This window comes from Myiozetetes cayanensis, unplaced genomic scaffold (assembly GCF_022539395.1).
Source record: "Myiozetetes cayanensis isolate MyiCay16 unplaced genomic scaffold, myiCay2020 scf958, whole genome shotgun sequence".
In the NCBI taxonomy this organism is placed as follows: Eukaryota; Metazoa; Chordata; class Aves; order Passeriformes; family Tyrannidae; genus Myiozetetes; species Myiozetetes cayanensis.
In genome coordinates, this window is record NW_026088250.1 from 1 (window position 1) to 12,393 (window position 12,393).

Below are 12,393 nucleotides of genomic sequence, written 5' to 3' on the forward strand. Positions count from 1 at the left end.
GCCAGCTTTGCACCACCCTCCTTCCTCACCCCATAGGATGGAGCACCCAGATGCCCCCAGAGGCAGGAGCTCACCTTTCCTGAAGGGAGTGAACTGGAAGCCGGGCAGGTACCGCCGCAGTTTGGCGTTGCTGGCCGTCTTCTTGAACTGCCCGTCCGCCTTGCTGGGGTCAAACTGGGGTGGGGAGGGATTAAGGAGGGAAAACTGGGGTTGGTTTCCCCCCACCCCCCATCCTGGTGGGATGCTCTGGAGCACGGGATGTCCCCCTGGGGGAAGGATACAACCAGCTCTCCCCTGAAATCCATGGCCTCAGCCACGGCCTCCGCCGCCTCCCGGATGGACACCTCATCTTCTTCTCCCACTGCGGAGCAGGGCGGGATCGTGGCTGGGCCCTCGTGGAGAGGGGGATGGATGGAGTGGGGTGGGGGGAGTCTGGGAGGGCTCACCTGACAGAATGATGGGCTCCACCTCGTCATATTCCCGCAGGACCCACAGGATGAGCCGGGCCAGGTCCTGTGGGAGAGCACGCGACCCTTGAGGGGGTCACTGCTGTTCCCGGCATTCCCATCCCGAGGAACCCGACCCAGGACAAGCCAGGTAGGCTCAGCCCCCTCTGGGGTCCCATTCCAGCCTTTCCAGCCCCATTCCCAGCTTCCCAAGGCCCCACACCCCAGGGAGCAGTAGATGGAATGTTTCCTGCCCTCCCATCCCAAGGGAACCCAACCCCAAGGAATGGCCCAGGACAAACCAGGAGGACTCAGACCCTTCTGGGTCCCATTCCAGCCCTGCCAGCCCCATTCCCTGCTCCCCCAGGCTCCACACCCCCAGGAATAGATGATGAACTGTCTCCTAGTTTAGCCCTCCCATCCCAAGGGAACCCAACCCCAAGGATGGCCCAGGTAGGCTCAGACCCCTCTGGGGTCCCATTCCAGCCTTTCCAGCCCCATTCCCAGCTTCCCAAAGCCCCACACCCCCAGGAATAGATGATGAATTGTCTCCTGGCTTTGTCCTTCCAGCCCCATTCCCAGCTTCCCAAAGCCCCACACCCCAGGGAGTAGTAGATGGAAGGGAACCCAACCCCAAGGAATGGCCCAGGACAAACCAGGAGGACTCAGACCCTTCTGGGGTCCCATTCCAGCCTTTCCAGCCCCATTCCCAGCTTCCCAAAGCCTCACACTCCCAGAATATATGATGGAACTGTCTGCTGGGTTAGCCCTCCCATCCCAAGGGAACCCAACCCCAAGGATGGCCCAGGACAAACCAGGAGGACTCAGATCCTTCTGGGTCCCATTCCAGCCCTGCCAGCCCCATTCCCAGCTTCCCAAAGCCCCACACCCCAGGGAGCAGTAAATGGAATGTTTCCTGCCCTCCCATCCCAAGAGAACCCAACCCCAAGGATGGCCCAGGTAGGCTCAGACCCCTCTGGGGTCCCATTCCAGCCTTTCCAGCCCCATTCCCTGCTTCCCAAAGCCCCACGTCCCAGGGAGTAGATGATGAACTGTCTCCTGGCTTTGTCCTTCCAGCCCCATTCCCAGCTTCCCAAAGCCCCACACCCCAGGGAGTAGTAGATGGAAGGGAACCCAACCCCAAGGAATGGCCCAGGACAAACCAGGAGGACTCAGACCCCTCTGGGGTCCCATTCCAGCCTCTCCAGCCCCATTCCCAGCTTCCCAAGGCCCCACACCCCTGGGATTAGATGATGAATTGTCTCCTGGCTTTGTCCTTCCAGCCCCATTCCCAGCTTCCCAAAGCCCCACACCCCAGGGAGTAGATGATGAACTGTCTCCTGGCTTTGCCCTTCCAGCCCCATTCCCAGCTTCCCAAAGCCCCACACCCCAGGGAGCAGTAGATGGAATGTTTCCTGCCCTCCCATCCCAAGGGAACCCAACCCCAAGGATTGGCCCAGGACAAACCAGGAGGACTCAGACCCTTCTGGGGTCCCATTCCAGCCTTTCCAGCCCCATTCCCAGCTTCCCAAGGCCCCACACCCCAGGGAGCAGATGATGAACTGTTTCCTGGGTTAGCCCTTCCAGCCCCATTCCCTGCTCCCCAAAGCCCCACACCCCAGGGAGTAGATGATGGAATGTTTCCTGCCCTCCCATCCCAAGGGAACCCAATCCCAAGGATGGCCCAGGTAGGCTCAGACCCCTCTGGGGTCCCATTCCAGCCTTTCCAGCCCCATTCCCAGCTTCCCAAAGCCCCACACCCCAGGGAGTAGTAGATGGAATGTTTCCTGCCCTCCCATCCCAAGGGAACCCAACCCCAAGGATTGGCCCAGGACAAACCAGGAGGACTCAGACCCTTCTGGGGTCCCATTCCAGCCTTTCCAGCCCCATTCCCTGCTTCCCAAAGCCTCACACTCCTGGGAATAGATGATGGAACTGTCTCCTGGGTTAGCCCTCCCATCCCAAGGGAACCCAATCCCAAGGATGGCCCAGGTAGGCTCAGACCCATCTGGGACCCATTCCAGCCTTTCCAGCCCCATTCCCTGCTCCCCAAAGCCTCACACCCCAGGGAGTAGATGATGACTCAGACCCTTCTGGGTCCCATTCCAGCCCTGCCAGCCCCATTCCCAGCTTCCCAAAGCCCCACACACCAGGGAGTAGATGAACTGTCTCCTGGCTTTGCCCTTCCAGCCCCATTCCCAGCTTCCCAAAGCCCCACACCCCAGGGAGTAGATGATGGAATGTTTCCTGCCCTCCCATCCCAAGGGAACCCAACCCCAAGGAATGGCCCAGGACAAACCAGGAGGACTCAGATCCTTCTGGGTCCCATTCCAGCCCTGCCAGCCCCATTCCCAGCTTCCCAAAGCCCCACACACCAGGGAGTAGATGATGAACTGTCTCCTGGGTTAGCCCTCCCATCCCAAGGGAACCCAATCCCAAGGATGGCCCAGGTAGGCTCAGACCCCTCTGGGACCCATTCCAGCCTTTCCAGTCCCATTCCCAGCTTCCCAAAGCCCCACACACCAGGGAGTAGATGATGACTCAGACCCTTCTGGGTCCCATTCCAGCCTTTCCAGCCCCATTCCCAGCTTCCCAAAGCCCCACACACCAGGGAGTAGATGAACTGTCTCCTGGGCTTTCCCGTTCCCCATACGGTCAGGGCGGAGCCGGACTCTGCAGGAGGAAGGAGCGCGTCCATCACCACCTCACGGAGCAGGTGGGGAGGAGGAAAACCCCCCCCTCCAAAAAAAACAAACCCCCAGGAGTCCTGCCAGGCTCACGTTTGGCCAGGTGGACCTTGTGGATGAGGCCTGGCAGGACGTGGCCGTCGTCGATGTTGAAGTTGTCGTGCGGCCCGAAGACGTTGGTGGGGATGACGGCGGTGAAGCGCCGGCCGTGCTGCTCGGAATAACCCCTGGATTGGGAGCAGGGATGGGGGTCTCAGGGGATGGGATGGCCTCAGAAGAGCCCAGCCAGCAGCACCTCCACCTGCTGATCCCAGCTATCCCCCCGGCTTCCACCCCAGCGCCGTTGAAATCCCGGGAATCCCACGGGTCACAGATTGGTCAGTTTTGGTCACACAATCCTGGGGGGACTGGGAATGGATTTTGGTCCTAAAATCACGGGATGGGATTTGGGATGGATTTTGGTCATGGAGTCATGGGATGCATTTGGGGATTTGGGAATGGATTTTGGTCAGAATCTCGGGATGGATTTGGGAATTGGGAATGGATTTGGGTTGTAAAATCATGGGATGTGCTTGAGGATTTGGGGACAGAGTTTGGTCATAGAATCACGGGATTGATTTGGGGATTTGGGAATGGATTTTGTTCCCAGAATCATGGGATGGATTTGGGGATTGGGAATGGATTTGGGTTGTAAAATCACGGGATGTGCTTGAGGATTTGGGGACAGAGTTTGGTCATAGAATCATGGGATGGATTTGGGACTGGATTTTGGTCATGGAGTCATTGGATGGGATTGGGAATGGGACTGGATTTTGGCCACAGCATCATGGGATGGGTTTGGGGATTTGGGAATGGATTTTGTTCCCAGAATCATGGGGCGAGTTTGGGGATTGGGACTGGATTTTGGTTGTAAAATCATGGGATGGGCTTGAGGATTTGGGGACAGAGTTTGGTCATAGAATCATGGGATGGATTTGGGACTGGATTTTGGTCATGGAGTCATGGGATGGGATTGGGAATGGGACTGGATTTTGGCCACAGCATCATGGGATGGGTTTGAGGATTTGGGAATGGATTTTGGTTGTAAAATCATGGGATGTGCTTGAGGATTTGGGGACAGAGTTTGGTCATAGAATCATGGGATGGATTTGGGAATGGATTTTGGCCATGGAATCATGGGATAGGATTGGGAATGGGACTGGGTTTTGGCCATAGCATCATGGGATGGGTTTGGGGATTGGGAATGGATTTTGGTTGTAAAATCATGGGATGGGCTTGAGGATTTGGGGATGGATTTTGGTCATAGAATCATGGGATGGATTTGGAACTGGATTTTGGTCATGGAGTCATGGGATGGGATTGGGAATGGGACTGGATTTTGGCCACAGCATCATGGGATGGGTTTGGGGATTTGGGAATGGATTTTGTTCCCAGAATCATGGGATGGATTTGGGGATTGGGACTGGATTTTGCTCCCAGAATCATGGGATGGGCTTGAGGATTTGGGGACAGAGTTTGGTCATAGAATCATGGGATGGATTTGGGACTGGATTTTGGTCATGGAGTCATGGGATAGGATTGGGAATGGGACTGGATTTTGGCCATGGAATCATGGGATGGGTTTGGGGATTTGGGAATGGATTTTGTTCCCAGAATCATGGGATGGGTTTGAGGATTGGGAATGGATTTTGGTTGTAAAATCATGGGATGGGTTTGAGGATCTGGGAACAGATTTTGGTCATAGAATCATGGGATGGATTTGGGGATGGATTTTGGTCATGGAGTCATGGGATAGGATTGGGAATGGGACTGGGTTTTGGCCATAGCATCATGGGATGGGTTTGGGGATTGGGAATGGATTTTGGTTGTAAAATCATGGGATGGGCTTGAGGATTTGGGGATGGATTTTGGTCATAGAATCATGGGATGGATTTGGAACTGGATTTTGGTCATGGAGTCATGGGATGGGATTGGGAATGGGACTGGATTTTGGCCACAGCATCATGGGATGGGTTTGGGGATTTGGGAATGGATTTTGTTCCCAGAATCATGGGATGGATTTGGGGATTGGGACTGGATTTTGCTCCCAGAATCATGGGATGGGCTTGAGGATTTGGGGACAGAGTTTGGTCATAGAATCATGGGATGGATTTGGGACTGGATTTTGGTCATGGAGTCATTGGATGGGATTGGGAATGGGACTGGATTTTGGCCACAGCATCATGGGATGGGTTTGGGGATTTGGGAATGGATTTTGTTCCCAGAATCATGGGATGGGCTTGAGGATTTGGGGACAGAGTTTGGTCATAGAATCATGGGATGGATTTGGGACTGGATTTTGGTCATGGAGTCATGGGATAGGATTGGGAATGGGACTGGATTTTGGTCATGGAATTATGGGATGGGTTTGAGGATTTGGGACTGGATTTTGGTTGTAAAGTCATGGGATAGGATTGGGAATGGGACTGGATTTTGGTCATGGAGTCATGGGATAGGATTGGGAATGGGACTGGATTTTGGCCATAGCATCATAGGATGGGTTTGGGGATTTGGGAATGGATTTTGTTCCCAGAATCATGGGGTGAGTTTGGGGATTGGGAATGGATTTTGGTTGTAAAATCATGGGATGGGCTTGAGGATTTGGGGACAGATTTTGGTCACAGAATCACGGGCTGGGTGTAGGGATTTGGGAGTGGATTTCAGGCATAGAATCATGGAATGGGTTAGGCTGGAAAGGAACTCCTTCAGGTCATCTCACCCAACCACCGTGCAAGGAGACACCTCCCACTATCCCAGGATGCTCCAAGGCCCATCCAACCTGACCTTGGATCACTTCCCTGGACTCCCTGAGCCAGTGTTTCATCACCCTCCTTCCTCATCCACCCTCCTCACCCTCCCACGGGGATTCCCATCGCCCGATAACCCAGGGAGTGCTCCCACCCTGGGAAGGGTCTCCTGTGTGTGTCCCTCACCTATTCTGGATGTCAATCATCCTCTTGGCGTAGGAGTAGCCGAAGTTGGAGCTGTGGGGGGGCCCGTTGTGGATCTGGGAACGCGGGGAGCGGAGAGTCAGGCAGGGAATTCCCTGGAATGCCGCGGGAGGGGGGGACAGGAACACTCACCATGGTCTCGTCGATGGGATAGGTGGTCTTGTCCGGGAAGATGCAGGTGGAGAGGCAGGAGACCACCTTCTCCACCCCCATCTCGTGGGCCGAGTGCAGGACGTTGTCGTTGATGTGGATGTTGGTCCTCTGGGAAAGGAGGGTTTTGTCGGGAATGCGGGATGGGCGTTCCCCCAAATCCCTTCGCCGCCGAGCGACGACTCGTTAATAACTCCCGGAACCACCGGAGCTCTTGGCTCTGGAGGCAGGACCAGCCCCCATATCCCTGCATCCCCACATCCCCCATCCCCAGGGAACCGCACCCCCCAGGGCCAGTTTTTCCATGTGCTCACCCAGAAATCCAGGTTGGAGCGGATGTTCTTGAAGAGGCCCCCGACCATGGCGGCCAAGTGGATGACGTGGGTGGGCCTGTGCCTCTCAAACAGCGCCTTGGTCTCGGAGCTGCTCCTGGAATGGGGGATTTTGGGATTCCCTGAGGTCAACAGAGCAGGTTCGGGGGCGTTTCTAAGGAAAAATCCAATCCTGGGATGGGAAATTTTGGCGTTCGGTGGCAGATCGGGCTGTTTTCAAGGAAAAACCAAATCGTGGGATGGGATATTTTGGGGTTCTGTGGGGGTCAACAGAGCAGATTGGGGCCTTTCCAAGGCAAAACTCAGTCCTGGGAGGAGAAATTTTGGGGTTCAGTGTCACACTGGGGGGTTTCCAAGGGAAAACCCAATCCTAGGATGGGAAATTTTGGGGTTCAGTGTCAGACCGGGGGGTTTCCAAGGGAAAACTCAATCCTGGGATGAGAAATTTTGGGGTTTAGTGGCAAATTGGGGTGTTTACAAGAAAAAAAATCAATCCTGGGATGGGAAACTTTGGGGTTCAGTGAGGTCAACAGAGCAGATTGTGGGGATTGCAAGGAAAAACCCAGTCCTGGGACGGGAAATTTTGGGATTCATTGGGGTCAACAGAGCAGATTGGGACCCTTCCAAGGAAAAACTCAATCCTGGGATGGGGAAATTTTGGGGTTCAGTGGCAGACTGGGAGGTTTCCAAGGCAAAACTCAATCCTAGGATGGGAAACTTTGGGGTTCAGTGAGGTCAACAGAGCAGATTGGGACCCTTCCAATGAAAAACTCAGTCCTGGGAGGGGAAATTTTGGGGTTCAGTGGGGTCAACAGAGCAGATTGGGACCCTTCCAAGGAAAAATTCAATCCTGGGATGGGGAAATTTTGGGGTTCAGTGGCAAATTGGGGTGTTTACAAGAAAAAACTCAGTCCTGGGATGGGGAAACTTTGGGGTTCAGTGAGGTCAACAGAGCAGATTGTGGAGATTGCAAGGAAAAACCCAGTCCTGGGATGGGAAATTTTGGGATTCAGTGGGGTGAACAGAGCAGATTGTGGCAATTCCAAGGAAAAGCTGTATCCTGGGAGGGGAAATTTTGGGGTTCAGTGTCAGACTGGGGTGTTTACAAGAAAAAAGTCCTGGGATGGGGAAATTTTGGGATTCAGTGTCAGACTGAGGTGTTTACAAGAAAAAACTCAGTCCTGGGATGGGGAAATTTTGGGGTTCAGTGAGGTCAACAGAGCAGATTGTGGGGATTGCAATGAAAAACCCAGTCCTGGGATGGGAAATTTGGAGGTTTGGTGGGGTGAACAGAGCAGATTGTGGCGATTCCAAGGAAAATCTGTATCCTGGGAGGGGAAATTTTGGGGTTCGGTGGCAGACTGGGAGGTTTCCAAGGCAAAACTCAATCCTAGGATGGGAAACTTTGGGGTTCAGTGAGGTCAACAGAGCAGACTGTGGAGATTCCAAGGAAAAACCCAATCCTGGGATGGGAAATTTTGGGATTCATTGGGGTCAACAGAGCAGATTGGGACCCTTCCAAGGAAAAACTCAATCCTGGGATGGGGAAATTTTGGGGTTCAGTGTCAGATTGGGGTGTTCACAAGAAAAAACTCAGTCCTGGGATGGGGAAATTTTGGGGTTCAGTGGGGTCAACAGAGCAGATTGTGGCGATTCCAAGGAAAATCTGTATCCTGGGAGGGGAAATTTTGGGGTTCAGTGTCAAATTGGAGTGTTTACAAGAAAAAAAAATCAGTCCTGGGATGGGAAACTTTGGGGTTCAGTGAGGTCAACAGAGCAGATTGTGGGGATTGTAAGGAAAAACCCAGTCCTGGGATGGGAAATTTTGGGATTCAGTGGGGTCAACAGAGCAGATTTGGACCCTTCCAATGAAAAACTCAGTCCTGGGATGGGGAAATTTTGGGGATCAGTGGCAGATTGGAGTGTTCACAAGAAAAAAGTCCTGGGATGGGGAAATTTTGGGGTTCAGTGTCAGGTTATGGTGTTTACAAGAAAAAACTCAGTCCTGGGATGGGGAAATTTTGGGGTTCAGTGTCAGATTGGGGTGTTTACAAGAAAAAACTCAATCCTGGGATGGGGAAATTTTGGGGTTCAGTGTCAGACTGGGGGGTTTCCAAGGGAAACCCCAATCCTGGGATGGGAAATTTTGGGGTTCAGTGGCAAATTGGGGTGTTTACAAGAAAAAAACTCAGTCCTGGGATGGGAAACTTTATGGTTCAGTGAGGTCAACAGAGCAGATTGTGGGGATTGTAAGGAAAAACCCAGTTCTGGGATGGGAAATTTTGGGATTCAGTGGGGTCAACAGAGCAGATTGGGACCCTTCCAATGAAAAAATCAATCCTGGGATGGGGAAATTTTGGGGTTCAGTGTCAGATTGGGGTGTTTACAAGAAAAAAGTCCTGGGATGGGGAAATTTTGGGGTTCAGTGTCAGATTGGGGTGTTTACAAGAAAGAACTCAATCCTGGGATGGGGAAATTTTGGGGTTCAGTGTCAGATTGGGGTGTTTACAAGAAAAAACTCAGTCCTGGGATGGGGAAATTTTGGGGTTCAGTGTCAGATTGGGGTGTTTACAAGAAAAAAACTCAGTCCTGGGATGGGGAAATTTTGGGGTTCAGTGTCAGATTGGGGTGTTTACAAGAAAAAACTCAATCCTGGGATGGGGAAATTTTGGGGTTCAGTGTCAGACTGAGGTGTTCACAAGAAAAAAGTCCTGGGATGGGGAAATTTTGGGGTTCAGTGTCAGACTGGGGTGTTTACAAGAAAAAAGTCCTGGGATGGGGAAATTTTGGGGTTCAGTGTCAGATTGGGGTGTTTACAAGAAAAAACTCAGTCCTGGGATGGGGAAATTTTGGGGTTCAGTGTCAGACTGGGGTGTTTACAAGAAAAAACTCAGTCCTGGGATGGGGAAATTTTGGGGTTCAGTGTCAGACTGGGGTGTTTACAAGAAAAAAACTCAGTCCTGGGATGGGGAAATTTTGGGGTTCAGTGTCAGACTGAGGTGTTTACAAGAAAAAAGTCCTGGGATAGGGAAATTTTGGGGTTCAGTGTCAGACTGGGGGGTTTACAAGAAAAAACTCAGTCCTGGGATGGGGAAATTTTGGGGATCAGCAGAGCAGCTCGCGGGGAGATCCCCAGGGGGAATCCCGACTCACGTCAGGTCGGCGTCCCGGGAGGACACGAAGATCCAGCGCTCGTCCGGCCGCCCCTCCCCATCTGCCACCACCTTCTCGATGGCCTTGCCCACCAGGCCGGTGCCCCCCGTGACCAGGATGCGCTTGGTCACCTCCGTCATGGTCCCGTCCCTGCTGGGGGGGACACGGGGGGATCGTTTTGGGGGGCGGTTTTTGGGTGTTTCTGGCAGAAGAGGAGCGGGAGGGGCGGGTTGGGCTCTGACGTGGCCCAACTGCAGGGATTGGAAAGTGGGGACAGCTGCGGTGACACCGGCCCGGGGCCAGACCTGCCACGTGGGGACACCTGGGCGGGGAGGGGACAGGTGGGAGGGGCGGGCCAGCCCCAGGGTTGGACCCCAAAATTGCCCCCTGCACCCCCAAATCTCCCACCTGCAGCCCCAGGGTTGGGACTCAGATCACCCCTGTGTCCCCAGGGCTCTGCCCCAAATCATCTCCTGCACCCCCAAATCACCCTCTGTACCCCAAATCTCCCCCGTACCCTCAGGGCTGCCCCCACAAATCCCTCCCTGCAGCCCAGGTCTCCTCCTGCACCCCCAGGGCTGCACCCCAAATAACTCCCTGCACCCCAAATCCCTCCCTGCACCCCAATTCCCAGTTCTCATGGCTCCCCTGCACCCCCAAATCCCGGGTCTAACACCCGGGCCTCGCCGCTTAAGCCGAGCCCAAGATCGGCACCCCCACACTAAGCCCCGCACCCCAAATCCCAGGTGTGCACCCCACACCTCCCCTCAACCCCCCCAAAAAATATCAGGTCTCCACGTCAAGCCCTACGTCTGCACCCAGATGTGCGCCCCGCACCCCAAATCCCAGCTCTGCACCCCAAATCCCAGCTCTGCACCCCAAATCCCAGCTTTGCACCCTGTCCTAACCCTCCCCTTCCCCCCCAAATCCCACTCCCGCACCCCCCTCCTCCCGCTGCTTCTTCCCCTCCTCCCAACCCCGAACCTTCCACCCCTCCTGCCCCCCCTCGCCCCACTCTGGGGATCCTCCCGCTCCTGTTTCTCCCCGACCCCGCAGTTTGGGGGGGCTCCTGAACCCCCAAATGGCCCTTTAATGGGGCGGGGGGCGCGTCTCACCCTCGGCTGCGCTCGGGGCCACTCGGCTGCGTTCGGGTAGGTTCGGGCGGACTCGGGTAAATTCGGGCAGACTCGGGTGGGTTCGGGTTCACTCGGGTGGGTTCGGACAGACTCGGAAGGGCTCGGTGGGTTCGGCTCCGCTCGGCACCTTCCGCCGCCGTCAGCGGGCGCTGCCGCGTGGCTTGTCGGGAAACGTAGTCCCTGTTCGGGTGCAGGAGTTGGGAACGGGGTGCAGGGACAGGGAATGGGGTGCAGGGACAGGGAATGGGGTGCAGGAGAAGGAAATGGGGCGCAAGGACAGGGAATGGGGTGCAAGGACAGGGAATGGGGTGCAGGGACACGGAATGGGGTGCAGGGGAGGGAAGAGGGGTTAGGGAAGGGGGTGTAAGGTAGGAGGGGGTGCAGGGGAAGAAAAGGGGGTGCGAGGGAAAGCAACGGGGAAAAGGAAAAAGGGATGAAAGGAATGGGGTGCAGGAGCAGGGAATGGGGTGCAGGAGCAGGGAATGGGGTGCAGGGACAGGGAATGGGGTGCAGGGACAGGGAATGGGGTGCAGGAGAAGGAAATGGGGCGCAAGGACAGGGAATGGGGTGCAGGACAGGGAATGGGGTGCAGGGAAAGGGAATGGGGTGCAGGAGCAGGAAATGGCGTGCAGGGAAAGGGAATGGGGCGCAGAGACAGGGAATGGGGTGCAGGGAGGGGAATGGGGTGCAAGGACAGGGAAGGGGATGCAGGAGCTGGGAATGGGGTGAAGGAAAGGGAAGGGGATGCAGGGAAGGGAATGGGGTGCAGGGAGGGGAATGGAAGTGCAAAGGAGGGAATGGGGTGCAGGGAAGGGAATGGGGTGCAAGGACAGGGAATGGGGTGCAGGGAAAGGGAATGGGGTGCAGGGACAGGGAATGGGGTGCAGGGAAGGGAATGGGGTGCAGGGAAGGGAAGGGGATGCAGGGAAGGGAATGGGGTGCAGGGAGGGGAATGGGGTGCAGGGAAGGGAAGAGGGTTTAGGGAAGGAGGTGGAAGAAAGGAAGGGGCTGCACGGGAATGGGGTGCAGGGGGAGAAAGGGGGGAAGGAAAAGGAGGTGCAGAGGGTGGAATGGAGGTGCAGGGAAGGGATTTTAGGGAATGGGGTGCAGAGGGGAGAAAGGGAAGGAAAAGGGGGTGCAGGGGGTGGAATGAAGGTGCAGGGAAGGGATTTTAGGGAAAGGGGTGCAGAGGGAAAAAAGGGAAGGAAAAGGGGGTGCAGGGAAGAGAATGGAGGTGCAGGGAAGAGAATGGAAGTGCAGGGAAGGAAAGAGAGTTCAGGGAAGGGAAGGGGGTGCAGAGATAGGGAAGGGAGGAAGGAGAGTGGTGCAGAGGCAGGGAAGGGAATTCAGGGGAGGGAATGGGGTACAGGGAAGCAAGAAGAGGAAGGGGATGCAGGGGAGAGAAGGGGGTTGCACAGTTCCCCCTACCACCCCAAAAGGGATTATGATGAGAGCAGGTTTTAATCATCTTTAATGCACTTGAGCTGAGATTAAAAATG

At 55.1% G+C, this 12,393-nt stretch overlaps 1 protein-coding gene across 1 annotated transcript; it reads right to left on the reverse strand.

The window, feature by feature from the left end:
• Window positions 1-29: 29 nt before the first annotated feature.
• Window positions 30-10,891, reverse strand: GFUS (GDP-L-fucose synthase; the record flags this gene model as incomplete). Its single annotated transcript, XM_050340719.1, has 10 exons — window positions 10,874-10,891; window positions 9,759-9,911; window positions 6,588-6,702; window positions 6,256-6,384; window positions 6,106-6,179; window positions 3,227-3,360; window positions 3,055-3,119; window positions 447-513; window positions 282-361; window positions 30-174 (listed from the first exon to the last, which is right to left on the reverse strand). Coding segments are annotated over exons 2-10 (949 nt in total), but the record flags the coding sequence as incomplete, so codon positions are not given.
• Between the last annotated feature and the right edge of the window lie 1,502 nt (window positions 10,892-12,393).